At 42.2% G+C, this 15,302-nt stretch overlaps 1 protein-coding gene across 1 annotated transcript in view; it reads left to right on the top strand.

Annotated features, from left to right (window-relative positions):
- The window catches only part of COL12A1 (collagen type XII alpha 1 chain), a 384,763-nt gene that overhangs the window by 170,898 nt on the left and 198,563 nt on the right, over positions 1-15,302 (top strand). Inside the window, 4 exon segments of the mRNA XM_030199047.1 lie at positions 1,876-2,015; positions 6,006-6,135; positions 9,009-9,154; positions 14,208-14,337. Of these exon segments, the coding sequence (XP_030054907.1) occupies positions 1,876-2,015; positions 6,006-6,135; positions 9,009-9,154; positions 14,208-14,337 (546 nt within the window).

Below are 15,302 nucleotides of genomic sequence, written 5' to 3'. Positions count from 1 at the left end.
CTTAAGGGAAAAATGAAATAGAAATCAGTGAATAGGTCTTTCTCCTTTCCATTCTATTCATGTTCTCCTATTCTAGAGTAAAAATTGAAAAGCTATAACAGTGAGCTATTTGATGCTTTCAACAGAGTCCCTGTGTGGTCAGTATTCAGAAGCAGTGACAAATACATAACTGCTTTTGAAAATTCCTAGTAGTTATGAAGGCAATTCCATATATAGACCAGTGGTATAGTCAGACCTGATATTTTGGGTGGGTCCAACATGAACTTGGGTGGGTCCTTCCACTCTCCCCTTTGTATGTAAAACCTTCTCCTCAGCTCCAACCCTCCCAACTGCAGACCAATAGCTGCTTCTCTCTCTACCCCCCCCCCCTCGGCGACCGCAACAATTCATTTTCGCTGACTGTGCGTAGCCCCACAGGCTTTCCCTGTACCATGTCGTACCCTCACTGACATCACTTTTTGTTTCTTCCCTGGTGGGATGTGGTGGAGGGAAAACCCGTGGGGCCACGGTGGCAGTGAAAATGAGTTGCCGGGGACGCTACTGAGGTACACAGGGGAAGGGCGGATACCAGGCTGGAGGAATAAAGGGAGAGAGGGGAGTGAGGCACCACTGCTGGGTGGGCCTGAGCCAAGAATGGGTGGGCCTATTCCCGTTCAGACCCACCCGTGCCTACGCCACTAATATAGGTGCCTGATTGGAGCATATTCTATAAAGAAAAGTAGGTGACTACTTTCCTTCTTAGAATACTTGCATGACTGGGTGAATATACATGTGTATACAGTTAGGCTTGAGCCCATTGGAGCTGACTCTGTGGGTGCTGTGGGTGCTTGGGCACCCCCAATGTTGAGAAAATTCCTTATATGTGTCCAGGGAGGGGTTATTTCCACTGGGCTTAGCACCCCCAATAATTTTGAAAAGTTGGCTCCTATGCTTGAGCCCTTATGCCAGTTTAGAGAGCTGGTGTAAATGCTTACACCTCGATGCTTTCAACATCGGAGTGATATGCAATCATTTAAAATTAAGCCCTAGTCACTTCAGGGTCATTTTATAAAGGCTTTCTTTCACACGTACGAGTATATGAGTGTAAAATGCCTCTTTATACAACGACCCCAAACTGGGTACAAGTATGAGTACATGGCATTTTAGTATAAAATGCCGTGTGCAAAATCATGTGATGACAAGAATGCGCATACATGTACCCAGTTTGGGCAGAGTATAGGCAGAGCCGCTATTTACATGCATTCTGTAGAAAATATGCTCAGGCACGTGCATTTTATGTATGTGCATTTACACCAGCTCCGGAGCTGCTGTACATGTATATGGGTTTATTTTACCTCCATTTTCTGAGGGATTTGTGGGGGGATGTTATAAAGACACAAAATAGGCACCCACTTGGCCTCTCCACTTAAGTGGGCTATTATATAATCATACACTAAGTAAAAACACTCAGAGATCAAACTAACTCGAAACAGGCCTAAATGGCCTGTCTTTTCTGCTTACATTTCTCTAATGCCTCAAAGCTTCTACATGCATGACCTTTTTACACCCTGTAGCTTCTTTTTTACTGTCGTTGCAAGAACCAACCCTCGCCTCACACATTTAAGAAAGAACTCAAAACTTTCCTCTTCTCTGAAGCTTTCGGCACCTCTGCTGACTGATATCTCGTGACCCACCCCCTCCTGCACGCTCATCCCATATGTTCCTCTATCCTTTTCAATTCTCTAGCTTCTATTCTCCTCACGGTGATTTTATATTGTTAACCGCATGGAAGTCCTCTCAGACCCATTGTGGTATATCAAGCACAATAAATAGTTTGTTAACCATGGATTTACTCGCGCAAGTAGTTAACGTAATTTTTTTCTTTCATTACTTTAGGTGATGTGGAACCTCCTACCAACCTAGTTACTTCAGAGCCAACTCCTCGATCTTTCAGGGTGACTTGGGTTCCACCTACTCTGAGCGTGGATAAATACAGGATTGAGTACTACCCAGTTACTGGAGGCCGACCACAAGAGGTTTGTTTTATTAATGATAAATGCAAAGCCTTCTTCAGCACATCCAGCTTTCTTAGAGGTCTCACAGTGATAGGGTTGCTATTAAAGATTTTTATTTATTTATTTATTGAGATTTATTAACCACCCATATGAAGAGATTCACTCAAGGCACTGTACAGCAGGTACAGTTTAACATAAAACGTACAATTTTGTTAGCATAACAATAGTAAAATGATCATGTATAAACATAAATACAATGATTGAGGTAAACCCGCAAACAGCAAATTGAAACCTAATAATATGACTACCATGAAACAAGATAAAAAAATATACACATTTAACAACACTGAAATTCAAATAATAGAGATATAATACTATCAGGCTTATTTTCGAAAGAGATCGCTGGTGATTTTCTGACACAAATCGGGAGATGGCTGGCCATCTCCTAAAACTGGCCAAATCGGTATAATCGAAAGCCAATTTTTGGACACATTCGCCGGCATTCCGTCGCGGAGGTGGCCAAACTTCAAGGGGGCGTGTCGGCAGGGTAGCGAAGGTGGGACGTGGGTGTGCTTACGAGATGGCCGGCTCCAACTGATAATGGAAAAAAGAAAACCGGTGAAGATGAGCATTTGGCCGTTTTTACTTGGTCTATTTATTTTCACGACCAAGTCTCAAAAAGGTGCCCAAACTGACCAGATGACCACCGGAAGGAATCGGGGATGACCTTCCCATACTCCCCCAGTGGTCACCAACCCCCTCCCACCCCCCCAAAAAAACCTTTAAAACATTTTTTTGCCAGCCTCTATGCCAGCCAGCTCCATGACAGCAGTATGCAGGTCCCTGGAGCAGATTTAAAGCCAGGTGCACTAAACTGCACGGAAGAGTCCTTCCCTTACTGATCCCTTAGCGAATCAGTAATGGAAGGGCATGCATGAAGGAAATCGCGTGCAAATGAGCTGCTCATTTGCACGCGGATTTCCTTCCCTAGGAGGGAAGCCAGTTGACCAGCTCGTAAAAAAAAACATTTTGAGAAATGTTCAATAAAGACTTCATACAAATTAAAAAAGTCCCTGCTGTGCATTTTCCCTTGATGGCTGTCCCTGACAGCGCGTTTAGCTGTCTGTGAGTGGCTGAGAGAGACCTGGAGGGGTATAATCAAAAGGGAGGGACATCCAATTAAGTGGTTACATCACTGGTCTTGTAATGCAGAGGTGGCCGGTTCAAATCCCACTGTTACTACTAAAAAAGCTATAAGTAAAAACAGTTTTGATTTTCCTGCTCGGGGAGAAAGACGGCCATCAAGAGAACGATGGCCATTAAGGGAAGTGCACGTCAGAGATGGCCATCAAGGGAAAATGCACGGCAGGGACTTTTTAAAATTTGTATGGTGTTTATTGAACATTTCTCAAAACAGTATCACAAAATACAGCACTCCAGAACAAGTAAGTCATAACATAACTGATCATCAAGATCTAAATATCCAAAAGTACCAGTGTACTATGAATGCTGGCCCCTCCCACGACCAAACTCCTTGGATTTGGCCGGGTTTGAGATGGCTGCTTCCAGTTTCCATTATCACTGAAAAACAAAGTTGGCCATCTCAAACCCGGCGATCTATGGCATTTGGCCGGCCCCAACCGTATTATCGAAACAAAAGATGGCCGACCATCTTTTTCGACAATACGGTACCGGACGCTCTTTGCGGCGATGCCAAAATAGATGGCCGGCCATCTATTTGGCCGGCGCCATTCGATTATGCCCCTCTATGTCAGCATAATACTAATGAAATATCTAATAAGCACACTCAAATAACATTGCTATGATAATAATGCTTTTCTACAATACAGCTTACCATATAGCTGAGGAGCCAAGAGTCACTTAAGAATACTAATTCTTCCAGAAGGACTATGAGCACAGAATCATAATTAAACACATTTCATGTCATGTTTATAAACTTTCAAATTAATTACACTGGCAAAATCACAAACTCAGAATGGGGTCAAAATAAATCTTTTACTGACTAGTGCCTATCCCCCAAATTCTATATATGGCGCCTTAACTTGTACGCGCTAATTTGACCACATGGCCAAACTGCACGCACAACTTAGTTGATTAACAAGCCAATTACCGCTGATAATTAGTACTTAACAGCCAATTAGCAGCACTAATTGGCTTTAATTAGAATATATGCGCACAACTTTCTAGGCATGTTCTATAACATGGTATGCGTACATTCTAATGCACACAGTCGAAAAGGGGTCATGGCTTTGGGTATGGAATAGGCAGGTTGTGGATGTTTCAAAAAACTATGTTCACTATTATGGAATACACCTGATCTGCGGGCGTAGGTATTTAGGTCTGGTTTTAGGTAGCCTAAGTGGGTGCACCTAAATTTTAGCCACAAGAATGGCACGTGAGCATATTCTATAAACTACATCTAACTTTAGGCGTAGTTTATAGAATCATGCTAACCGCGTGGTTTTTTTGGCACTGATTTCTAAGGTGCCATTTATAGAATTTAGCCCTATACCCACATTCAATTTCAACCTAATAAGATAGCACTTCAAAACATTCTATGTATAAGGAGCACTTGAGGACATTTAATACATCTTTCTCTATATATATCTATATATTTTAGATCATCTGAATTTTGTAGCCTTTCAAAACCTTGCAAATCGAAATTGAATGGGTAATTCCCTTGAAACAGCCAGTTGTGCGAAACACGAATTCATGTTGGGTTCCTGTTTTTGCCGCAGCTTATGCCCTCAGGTGCTACTTATATATAGAAGACAAAAAGGCTAATTTTCAAAGCACTCAAACTTACAAAGTTCTATAGGTTACCTGATGATCTTAAAGTGGCCAAAGAAGTAGAAAAGATGACAACAAAAACCAGAAAGATGCTAGGGTATATAGGGAGAGGAATGATCATCAGAAAAAATAAAAGGAAAAGAAAATAAGCCCAGGACTGGATTGAGGATGGGGGTCTGCTGGAGTAGAGTCATTTTGTGGGTCGTGAGTCCTGGAGTGTGGTTTATCCCAGAGGAAGATGGTCACATGGCAGGCTGTTGCCCACACATGGTGACCTTGAAAGGGATTTCAGTACTGTTAACAAGCCTGTTTGGGAATCGGGTGCCACCAGGGGAGGGGGTTCTGATTGCAGTGTTGGATACTGCAGTGGGAGGGTGTCCCATTAGAGAGCCTCTAATGGGATGAAGCTGGCATTGAGGTGGAGCTTGATAGGGGAAGGAGAACTGGCATTGCGGGGACACTAGATGCCAATGGTTACAGCTGCCCCTACAGCAGGCAGTTGGTATCTGTATCTGCCCTGATGAACATCTAACATCTAGGTTCCACAAACAGATGTAGATTCCCCTATGTGAAATAGGGAATGCACATCTGTGTAGTAGGCCTGCCCAGACCACTCCGTTTCCTGCTCTCCCCATGCCCCCTTACCATCTAGATATAGTGAGCTTCCACATGTGTGAATGTCTCCTGTTTTGAATTGGCATTTAAATGTTTGGGCCTCTCCAGAGGTTTAAATATTATCATTTACATATGGGAATGCTTGTAAAATAAGCACTATGTGGAGCAAAACATTGGCACATTTTAGTAAACATGGAACTAAACACTGGCACATAAGAACAGAACATCACAATAACATAAAACAATAAAAGTTAATAGATAACATAACCTATTTATTAAAACATAAAAATTATAATAGTCAAAACATTGAAGGTAATGTGATCTAATAAGTAATGCAATACAATAGTTTGCAAACAAAATCCAGTCATTTGCAAATTTTTGAGGAAGTGCTCCTTTAAGTGAGTTTGTTTTAGTCAGTTGTACCTGAAATGATGAGGGAATGCGGATATGAGTCCATGAATCAGGGTTCCATGTTTTCCACATAGTATCCTTCCAGAAGCCAGTGAACAGCTGTTCTGAGTGATTTGTACATGTCCATTGTGGTATCACATATTTTGAAATTAACAGAGCTCTACTTTTGGCTAGGTAACTGCAAGTCGATCGGACACAACTAAAGTCTTGACTGACCTGAAGCCTGAAACGGAATACATGGTGAAAGTATATTCTGTAGTGGAAGGTGAAAGCAGCGAACCCCTGCAGGGCACAGAAACAACTTGTGAGTTACAATAAAGTTTTTCCTTGGTGAAATATATTCCTGTCTAGTACAATTAGGGGCCCTTTTATCAATCTGCGGTAAGCACTAACGCATGCATATCCCAGCTTAAAATGGTATCCCGCAGTACTTTTGACATGTGCGCGCACTAAAAAATAAAATGAATTTTTTCACTGACGGGGTGTGTCTGCGCTAATCAGTTTGCACAGCTACATTACCACGGTAACTGATTAGCACAGGATTAGCATGTGAGTCCTTACTGCCTACAAAATAGGTGGCTTTAAGGGCTCATGCACTAATTGTTGTTACAAGCTGCAAACTAATGGCAAATTAGCATATGGTCATTAAATTGGAAAATGGAAAATCAGCCATTTTCTAGCTCCTGTAGAAAGTGGCCTTAGCATGTGGAAAAGACCCATGTAAGGGCACGCTAAGGCCACTTTTTGTCACAGCTTAGTCAAGGGACCTCTTAGGGAGTCAGGAAGCCATAGGCCTTGAAACCATCCCTTTTTGAGCTGCCCACTTAAATGGCCAAATGGTGTATAATCATTCTGTTGTGTCAACATACCAGTGAGGCCAGTGAATTGTGGCATTTTTTATTTATCCATTTTCCAAATTTTTAGACCCTCTCTCCCAAAAGAGTCTACAAAGAAATTTACAACAATATATAACAATACACCCCCCCTCCAAACAAAAGAAAACATTAAAACAAAATCAGTTCTAAGTAAAAGAATGCTTGAATAGCCTAGTCCTACATAACTTGCAAAAAGGCAAATGATCAGACCATATATAGAGGTCTAAAGGAAGTTTATTCCTGAATATGTTCAAACAGCTTTGCTCCAGTTGCAAGTCTGGAAGCAGTATTCTGGACTAATTGCAATCCATTAGCTAACCAGAAGAGAATTGCAGTAGTCCACACTGTAATCAAAGCATGAATCATCATAAATATGACTGAGCCAGACAAATATGGATATAAATGGTGAACACTCCATAAGTGACAAAAACAAATGGGATCCAGTGTAGGATATAGCATCGCCATGAGTTTGTTCAAGACCAATTTGTAGTCAATTAATACACGATTAATGTGGGAAAAAAGAAGTGTTAAAGCATTTTGCGGTAATTTGGCTGTCAGCACGTACATATTGTGTGCTCTTTTTGTTATTTTTTCAGGAGGGGTGTGTCATAGGTGGGTAATGGGCATGGAAGCATTATCCAGCTAGCACGTTCACATTAGCATGCGCTGACTGGATAATGTGAAGTTAATGCAGGAGCACTTTATTGCCTCCTGAAAAGGAGACAGTAAGGGCTTCCCAGTGGCGTAGGAAGGGGGGGCGGTCCACCCCGGGTGCATGCCGCTGGGGGGTGTCGGCTCCGCGCTGGTGCACTGCCCTTTCTGCCCCGGAACAGGTTACTTCCTGTTCCGGGACAGATAGAGCAGTGAACCAGCGCGGAGCCGACACACCCCAGCAAGATGCAGTCGGGGCGGATCGGCCCTCCCGCCCGTCCCTCGCTGCAGGTATGCGCTCCGGGGGGGGGGGGGGAGGTATGCGCTCCGGGGGGGGGGTGGGTATGTGCTCTGGGGGGGGGTGCGCTCCAGCGGGAGGAGGGTGCGCCGTGCTGCACCTGGGGGGGGGGGGGTGCGCAGCAGCGACCCGCCCCGGGTGTCAACTCCCCTCGCTATGGCTCTGGGGCTTCCGCATGAACTTTGTGCCAGTATTACGTGCTAATGCAAACATTAGTGCATGACTGGAAAAAATATATTAAAAAAGCAATGTTTCCTTGCACAGTCCTGGGTCCTTATCGTTGCAAGGGATCCTTAATAAATGTACGTTCACATGCATACGATGGAGACATGACACATGCAAACACATCTCATAATATTCATTGCAGATCTTTTGGAAAATCCTATTTTCCTGCTGAGGGACTAGGCCCAAGTTGGGAAACACTGCTTTAGAATGGAATAAAATGATTAAAACAGTTAAAAAGAGAGAGAGAGAGAGAGAGAGAGAGAGAGAGAGAGAGAGAGAGAGAAGAAGAGCTAGAAAGTAGTAAAGGAATTATGGACCAGATTCATTAAATGACGCCCAAAATCGGACACTGTAAAAAATCAGAACCCAGCACTGTTCTATAAAGGGCATTTAGAGTTGAATATCCTTTATAGAATAATGTGTAGCACTGATTTCCATGCCCACCCAGGACTGATGCCTGCTGACACCAGATGTAATTCCTGGCATCCAATTTGTGTGTGCATCAGCGGTATTCTGTAACACCGTGAGCAAATTTCCAGAATGCCTCAGAGCCGCTCATGCCCCTTCCATGGCCACGCTCCCTTTTGGGTTGCATGTTAAGGGATTTGGTTGCACGGTTTTATAGAATATCACGCAGCCAGATGCATGTGCAAATCCAAATTGGTGCTCATAAGTACATAAGTATTGCCACACGAGGACAGACAAAAGATCCATCAAGCCCAGCATCTGTTTCCAACAGTGGCCAATCCAGGTCACAAATACCTGGCAGGATCCCAAACAAGTTCAATACATTTTGTGCTGCTTATACCAGAAATAAGCAGTTGATTTTCCCCAAGTCATTTTAATAATGGTCTATGGACTTTTCCTTTAGGAAGCCGTCCAAACCCCGCTAAGCTAACCTCCTTTACCACATTCTCTGGCAACAAATTCCAGAGTTTAATTACACGTTCATTTAACATGATTATTGACATTAATTGGCTCGTTACCCAATTTAGTTGCTTGCATGTCTCAGGACCGTGCCCAAGTTTGGGCATGCAAATTTGAGCGCCCTTTATAGAATCTGGGGGTGTATGACTGAACCTAGTAAATATTTTCACTTACCATTTCTGTATTTTTGTTTTTCTCTAGTATCAATTCCTGCAGTCAGAAACTTGCATGTTTATGATGTTGGAACAAGGAGCATGCGACTGAGATGGGATCCCGTCACTGGAGCTACTGGCTATATGCTGTTATATGACCCTGTTAATGCCACAGTGCCAGCATCAGTGAAAGAGGTACGGAGTGTTATACATTTAAAGGTCAATATTCAAAGCTACCTGCCGAAGGTACCTGCCACCTGGCCCAGTCAGTGATAATCCAGATAATACTGATGAATGTCATGTCTGACCACCTCAGCACTAGCAGTGCCGATGTGGTCCAGCGGTGGATCTAACTTTTGAGTTGAAATTTATCTGGGTACTGCTGATATTTAGTGCTTAAATAACTATCTGTGCTTTTAAAACAAACCTGAGTGCTGCTAGTTAAATATTACCCCCTTAGATTTTTTTTTTTTTTTTTTTAGTATCCGAAAACAAGTTGTACTTACACATGTGGGATTTCATTGAGAATTAGGGGAGAATTCAATAACTGGTACCCAAATTTAGGTACTGCGATGATCCATGCTAAGCTAGTATTCTGTAAAGGGTGTTCTGTGCAAAATAACATTTACAGAATACTAGCTTAGCACAAACTTTGGACTAGATTCTATATATGGTGCCTGAAAAATTGTCGCCGAAAAAGTTTCTGCCTAGGCGTATTCTGTAAATCACACCTAGATTTAGGCACAGTCTATAGAATACATCTAGCGGACATGCCAGTGCCTAACTCTAGGCGTGTCCATGTATGCTAAGTAAAACTCTGTAAATACTGGCGCCTAAGTTAAGCGGACAGCAGGTATATTCTGTAACCGTGTGCGTATGTGTAAATGTTCGGGTCCGCCCATTCCTTGCCCATGGATATGCCCCCTTTTTACAGCACGCATTAGAATTTATGCGCACCACTTTACAGAATACACCTAGTATGTAGTGCACGTAAATTCTAATTAATGCCAATTAGTGCCCCCGTAGCTATGCCACTTACTTTGCCGCTGGGCATGTGCATCAGTGGAGTTTGAGTGTAGCGTGGGGGGACATTGAAGTGCTTGCATAAGTAATAGAATACTATAAGCTTCTCGCGTTCTAGCTCACAACTAGGTGCCTACATTTACATCAGCTATAGAAACAGAGAAAAACACAGAGACAGAGAAAAATGTAGACAGATAAAGACCATCAGGCTCATTTTATAATACTACTACTACTACTATTTAGCATTTATATAGCGCTACAAGGCGTACGCAGCGCTGCACAAACATAGAAGAAAGACAGTCCCTGCTCAAAGAGCTTACAATCTAATAGACAAAAAAAAAATACCTGCTTGTCATACTACTATCATGTTTTATCATTATAATGTGAACCAAGATCATTCTGTAGTACTAAATGTCTATTATCTTATATATTTCCACCATTCATGATGTATTGTAAGCCACATTGAGCCTGCAAAGAAGTGGGAAAATGTGGGATACAAATGCAATAAATAAATAAATAAATAAAATTTTTGAAAGAGAAGGATATCCATCTTCCGACTGAAATCGGGAGATGGCCGCCCTTCTCTCACGGGCGCCCAAATCGGTATAATCGAAAGCCAATTTTGGGCACCCCCAACTGCAGTCTGTCGCGAGGATGAACAAAGTTCCCGAGGGCGTGTCGGAAGGGTAGCGAAGGCAGGACAGGGGTGTGCTGGGGCGTGCTTAAGAGACAGGCGCCCTCGGCCGATAATGGAAAAAAGAAGGGCGGCCCTAGCGAGAATTTGATCCGCTTTTTTGGACCCTTTTTTTTAGGTCCAAGTCCCAAAAAAGTGCCCAAACTGCCCAGATGACCACCGGAGGGAATCGGGGATGACCTTCCCTGACTCCCCCAGTGGTCACAACCCCCTTCCACCAAAAAAACCCCCGAACTTTAAAAACATTTTTTTGCCAGCCTCTTATCCAGCCTGAAATGTCATACCCAGCTCCATGACAGCAGTATGCAGGTCCCTGGAGCAGTTTTTAGTGGGTGCAGTGCACTTCAGGCAGGTGGATTTAGGCCCATCCCCCCCTACCTGTTCCATTTGTGCTGGTAAATGGGAGCCCTCCAACTCCCCCCCCCCCAAAAAAAAAAAAAACTCACTGCACCCACATCTAGGTGCCCCCCTTCACCCATAAGTGCTATGGTAATGGTGTAGAGTTGTGGGGAGTGGGTTTTGGGGCGGATTTGGGGGGCTCAGCACCCAAGGTAAGGGAGCTATGTACCTGGGAGGTATTCTAATGTTTTTTTTTTAATTTTTAAAAGTGCCCCCTAGGGTGCCCGATTGGTGTCCTGGCATGTGAAGGGGACCAGTGCACTACGAATCCTGGCCCCTCACACGACCAAAAGGCTTGGATTTGGTCGTTTTTGAGATGGCCGGCTTCGGTTTCCATTATCACTGAAAACCGATGCTGACCATCTCAAATCCGCCCAAATCCTAGGCATTTGGCCGGCACCAACCGTATTATCGAAAGAAAAGATGGCCACCCACCTTTTTCGATAATACGGTCTGTCCCGCCTTCGTGCCTCCATCCTCGGTGATGGGCGGCAATGGAGATGGGTATCCCCGTTCGATTATCCCCCTCCATATGGCCTATCCAGTCTGCCCATCCATGCCATCTACTCTCCTGGTCACTCCCTTAGAGATCTTATGTACTTGTCCCTAGCTCTGTTAAATTCAGATATGGTTTTCATTTCCATCACTCACTTCCACTAGGCTGGAGTAAGTGATTGCGCCTTACGGTAAGTATGTTTTCAGTCACTTGTGCTAGTATTCTATAAAGAAAAGTAGGTGTCCACTTTTCTTAAAATAGGCTTGAAATAGATGCTACAATCAGTACCTATAGTAGGTGTCATTTTATAGAATTAATGCAATAGAAATGTCTTTAATGCACATTAACCCCCAAATTCTGTAAATGGTGCTAAAAATTGCAGGTGCACATTGGGGCATGTGCCCAGTTTATGTGCACAATTTAATTGAATAATGAGTCAATTAGAACTGATAATTGGGGCCTAACAATCATCAGTGCTAATTGGCATTAATGAAAATTTACGCATGTAAATTTATGTGGCCAGATTCAAAAAGGGGGCACAGCCATGGAAGGCTCATGGGTGGATCAGGGGCATTCCCACAATTTCTAGATGCTGTTATAGAATAAAGGGGATCCATGTCTAATTTAGGCACAGGGATTTACACCTGGGGTTCGTTGGTATAAATGGTTGCACCCAGTGGCGTAGCTACATGGGGCCAAGGGGGCCTGGGCCCCCATAGATTTGGTTCTGGACCTCCCTGCCGACGACCCTCTTGACCCCCCTCCCACCAAATTTTGCATCAAGGCTCCTATTAATGCAAGAATTAGTGGACACGATCAGGATGCTAATTCCTGCATCAAGGCCCCTATTTATTATTGCTTAATGCATGATTATAGCATTATCATGTGCTAGACCCTCATTTGTTAGTGCTTAACTGTTGAGTGTAGATCAGTAAATGGGCCCTTAAATGGCTGATAATTTAATGCAAGTTAATAATCATAATGAGAATAAGAACTAAAAAGCTGTAGTGAAAAGAACTTTGGTTCCCATAACGACATACATAAACATAATTAAAAAAGTCACAATGATCTTGGACCTTTGTAAGCAAATGTAGCAGTCAGTCAACAAAATGTGATAATAATCAATTAAGAACAATAAACAGAATGCTAACTAACTGTAATACCCTTATACCATAAATACCCTACAGTATCTACAGCTCTCATAGGAAAGTCATCAGTCTAAACCCAAGTACACAAGCATCTAGGTATAGCCCTCTCTCAATATAAAACAGGACAGAGTTGAGTGGGATAACGAACCACTGCTTGATTTGCAAATAGCAGGGGAGAAATTAAAAAAAAAAAAAAAAAAAAGAGTTAAGTATGCAATAAATGGTATAAATATAAAAATAAAAACCAGAACACAGTTGTTATAATGTTATAATTCATGACTGTTTCTTTTTGTTAGGCGAATACAATCTTAAGTCCACAGCTAGATCTTAACTCTATTTTGAAAATACAATCAGATCTTAACTCTATCTCTAAAATGCTCTAAAATTCAATAAGCACCCCTCCACCCCAACTTAGGGATGAATTCCAAATGTAAGGAGCGTTTGGAACCTGTTAATTGTACCTCTTTTGGAGGAGGTAATGGCAAAGGGACCTCATCTGATGACCTGATAGTCCTGGATATTACATAGTACATTCATTAATTTGCTTTAAAAGTTAACACCAAGCGATAAACAAAAATCTGAAATCAATGAATTTTTGCCACAGTAGGTTTCATGCAATCTCTTGAATTGCTCTCTGTAATTAGACGAGCTGTTGTTAAATCAGGTCACTTATATAAAGTGAATTACAATAATCTAGACAAGTCAGTATAAGAACAGAAATGACCATCATCGGATCTTTCTCTGATAGATGAAAGGTTGGTATAAATAAGTGTTTTACTGTATCTGTGTTCAACCAAGTACGCCTTTCATATAATTCTAAATTAGTACAATTGATCAGAACCTATGTTCTGCTAGAGCTGAAATGTTGCCAAATCATTTGGCCTCTGACAGCAAGATTCCTGAGTTGAGTAAGTGGCTATATTTCTGGAAATGTTTGGGTGTCAGCATATTTGTTATGGTACAGAGCCATTCAGTCGGCTCCTCCCAGGAAATCCAGCTTTGTGCCCTGGAGATGTGTACCTGAGCTTAATTGTTTCACACCTCTGATTTTTGCAAAATAGAGGTAACGAAGAACATACCGTGCTTTCTGTTTTTGAAATATAGTACATAGAAGACCCAATTCGTTGAGATTGTTTAAAGAGTTTTCAGCTGAGTCCATGGACACACACAACCAGTCAGGTTTTCAGGATATCCACAATGAATATGCATGAGGTTCATTTACATGCACTGCCTCCATTGTATGCAGTTCTATATCAGGCATATTGATTGTGGATATCCTGCAAACCAGACTGGATTGGTGTATACCAGCGACTGGTAGTAGAACTATTACCTTAAACAAACAGGATGAAAAGCCTTAATCAATCAGACCTATTATAACATAATTTTCTCAGTTATACCAGTCATCAAATTGCAAATGTCAATACTGAAAAGTCATTAACCTTTACCCCTTTTCGTTATTTTAACCAATGACATTTCTTTTATTTACAGCTGAAGGTTGGCGGTTCAATAACTAATGTACAGCTGCAAGACCTGCTTCCTAACACAGAGTACACTTTGACTATGTATGCACATTACGATGACCTCACTAGTGATCCTCTCACCACTCAAGAAGTAACTTGTAAGATTTCTTTTCATTTTATAATTTTTTAATTCTTGTGAATTTGCCAGATTGGTTGTTTGGCAACTGAAATCCTCCTTAAAGCAATGGAATAGAAACTGGTCTGTTAATGAGCGTCAGAATTGCTAATGAGCCTCAGAACTGTTTTATGGCATGGGTCCTCAACCCAGTCCTCAGCACAACCCCAAACCAATTGAGTTTTTGTGATATCCTCTATCCCCCTAATTCTATACAGTGCACCAAAAGTTAGGTGCCAATTAGTCACCTAACTTTAGGCACTCAAATAACTGTAAGTGGAGGAGTGGCCTAGTGGTTAGAACACCAGTCTTGACATACAGAAGTTCCCAGTTCAGTTCCCATTGCTGCTCCTTGTGGCATTTAACTCTCCATTGCCTCAGGAACAAACTTAGATTGTGAGCCCTCCAGGGACATGGAAATACCCAGTGTACCTAAATGCAACTCACCTCGAACTACTACTGTAAAAGGTGTGAGCAAAATCCAAAGAAATAAATAACTAAAATTTGGTGAAACAGCAGCTGGGTGCCTAACCTCCAAATTCTATATATGGCGCCTTAAGTTATGTGTGTGCTAATTTGGCCACATGGCCAAATTGCCGCACAAGTTAGTTGATTAACAAGCCAATCAGTGCCGATAATTGGTACTTAACAACCAATTAGCAACACTAATTGGCTTTAATTAGAATCCAACACACAACTTTGTAGGTATATTCTATAACACGGTACGCGTAAATTCTGATGTGCGCAGTTGAAAAAGGGGTGTGGCCATATGTGTGAAATGGGTGGGTTATGGGTGTTTCAAAAAAACTACTCGCACTGTTATAGAATACACCCAATCTGTGTATTTAGGCCTGGTTTTTTAGGTGGCCTAAATGGTGCGCCTAAATTTTAGTCACAAGAATGGTGTGTGAGCATATCCTATAAACTACGCATAACTTTAGGCATAGT

This window comes from Microcaecilia unicolor, chromosome 3 (genome assembly GCF_901765095.1).
Source record: "Microcaecilia unicolor chromosome 3, aMicUni1.1, whole genome shotgun sequence".
In the NCBI taxonomy this organism is placed as follows: domain Eukaryota; kingdom Metazoa; phylum Chordata; class Amphibia; order Gymnophiona; family Siphonopidae; genus Microcaecilia; species Microcaecilia unicolor.
Note: the sequence above shows the minus strand (reverse complement) of the source record. Positions and strands in the feature narration are given on the sequence as shown.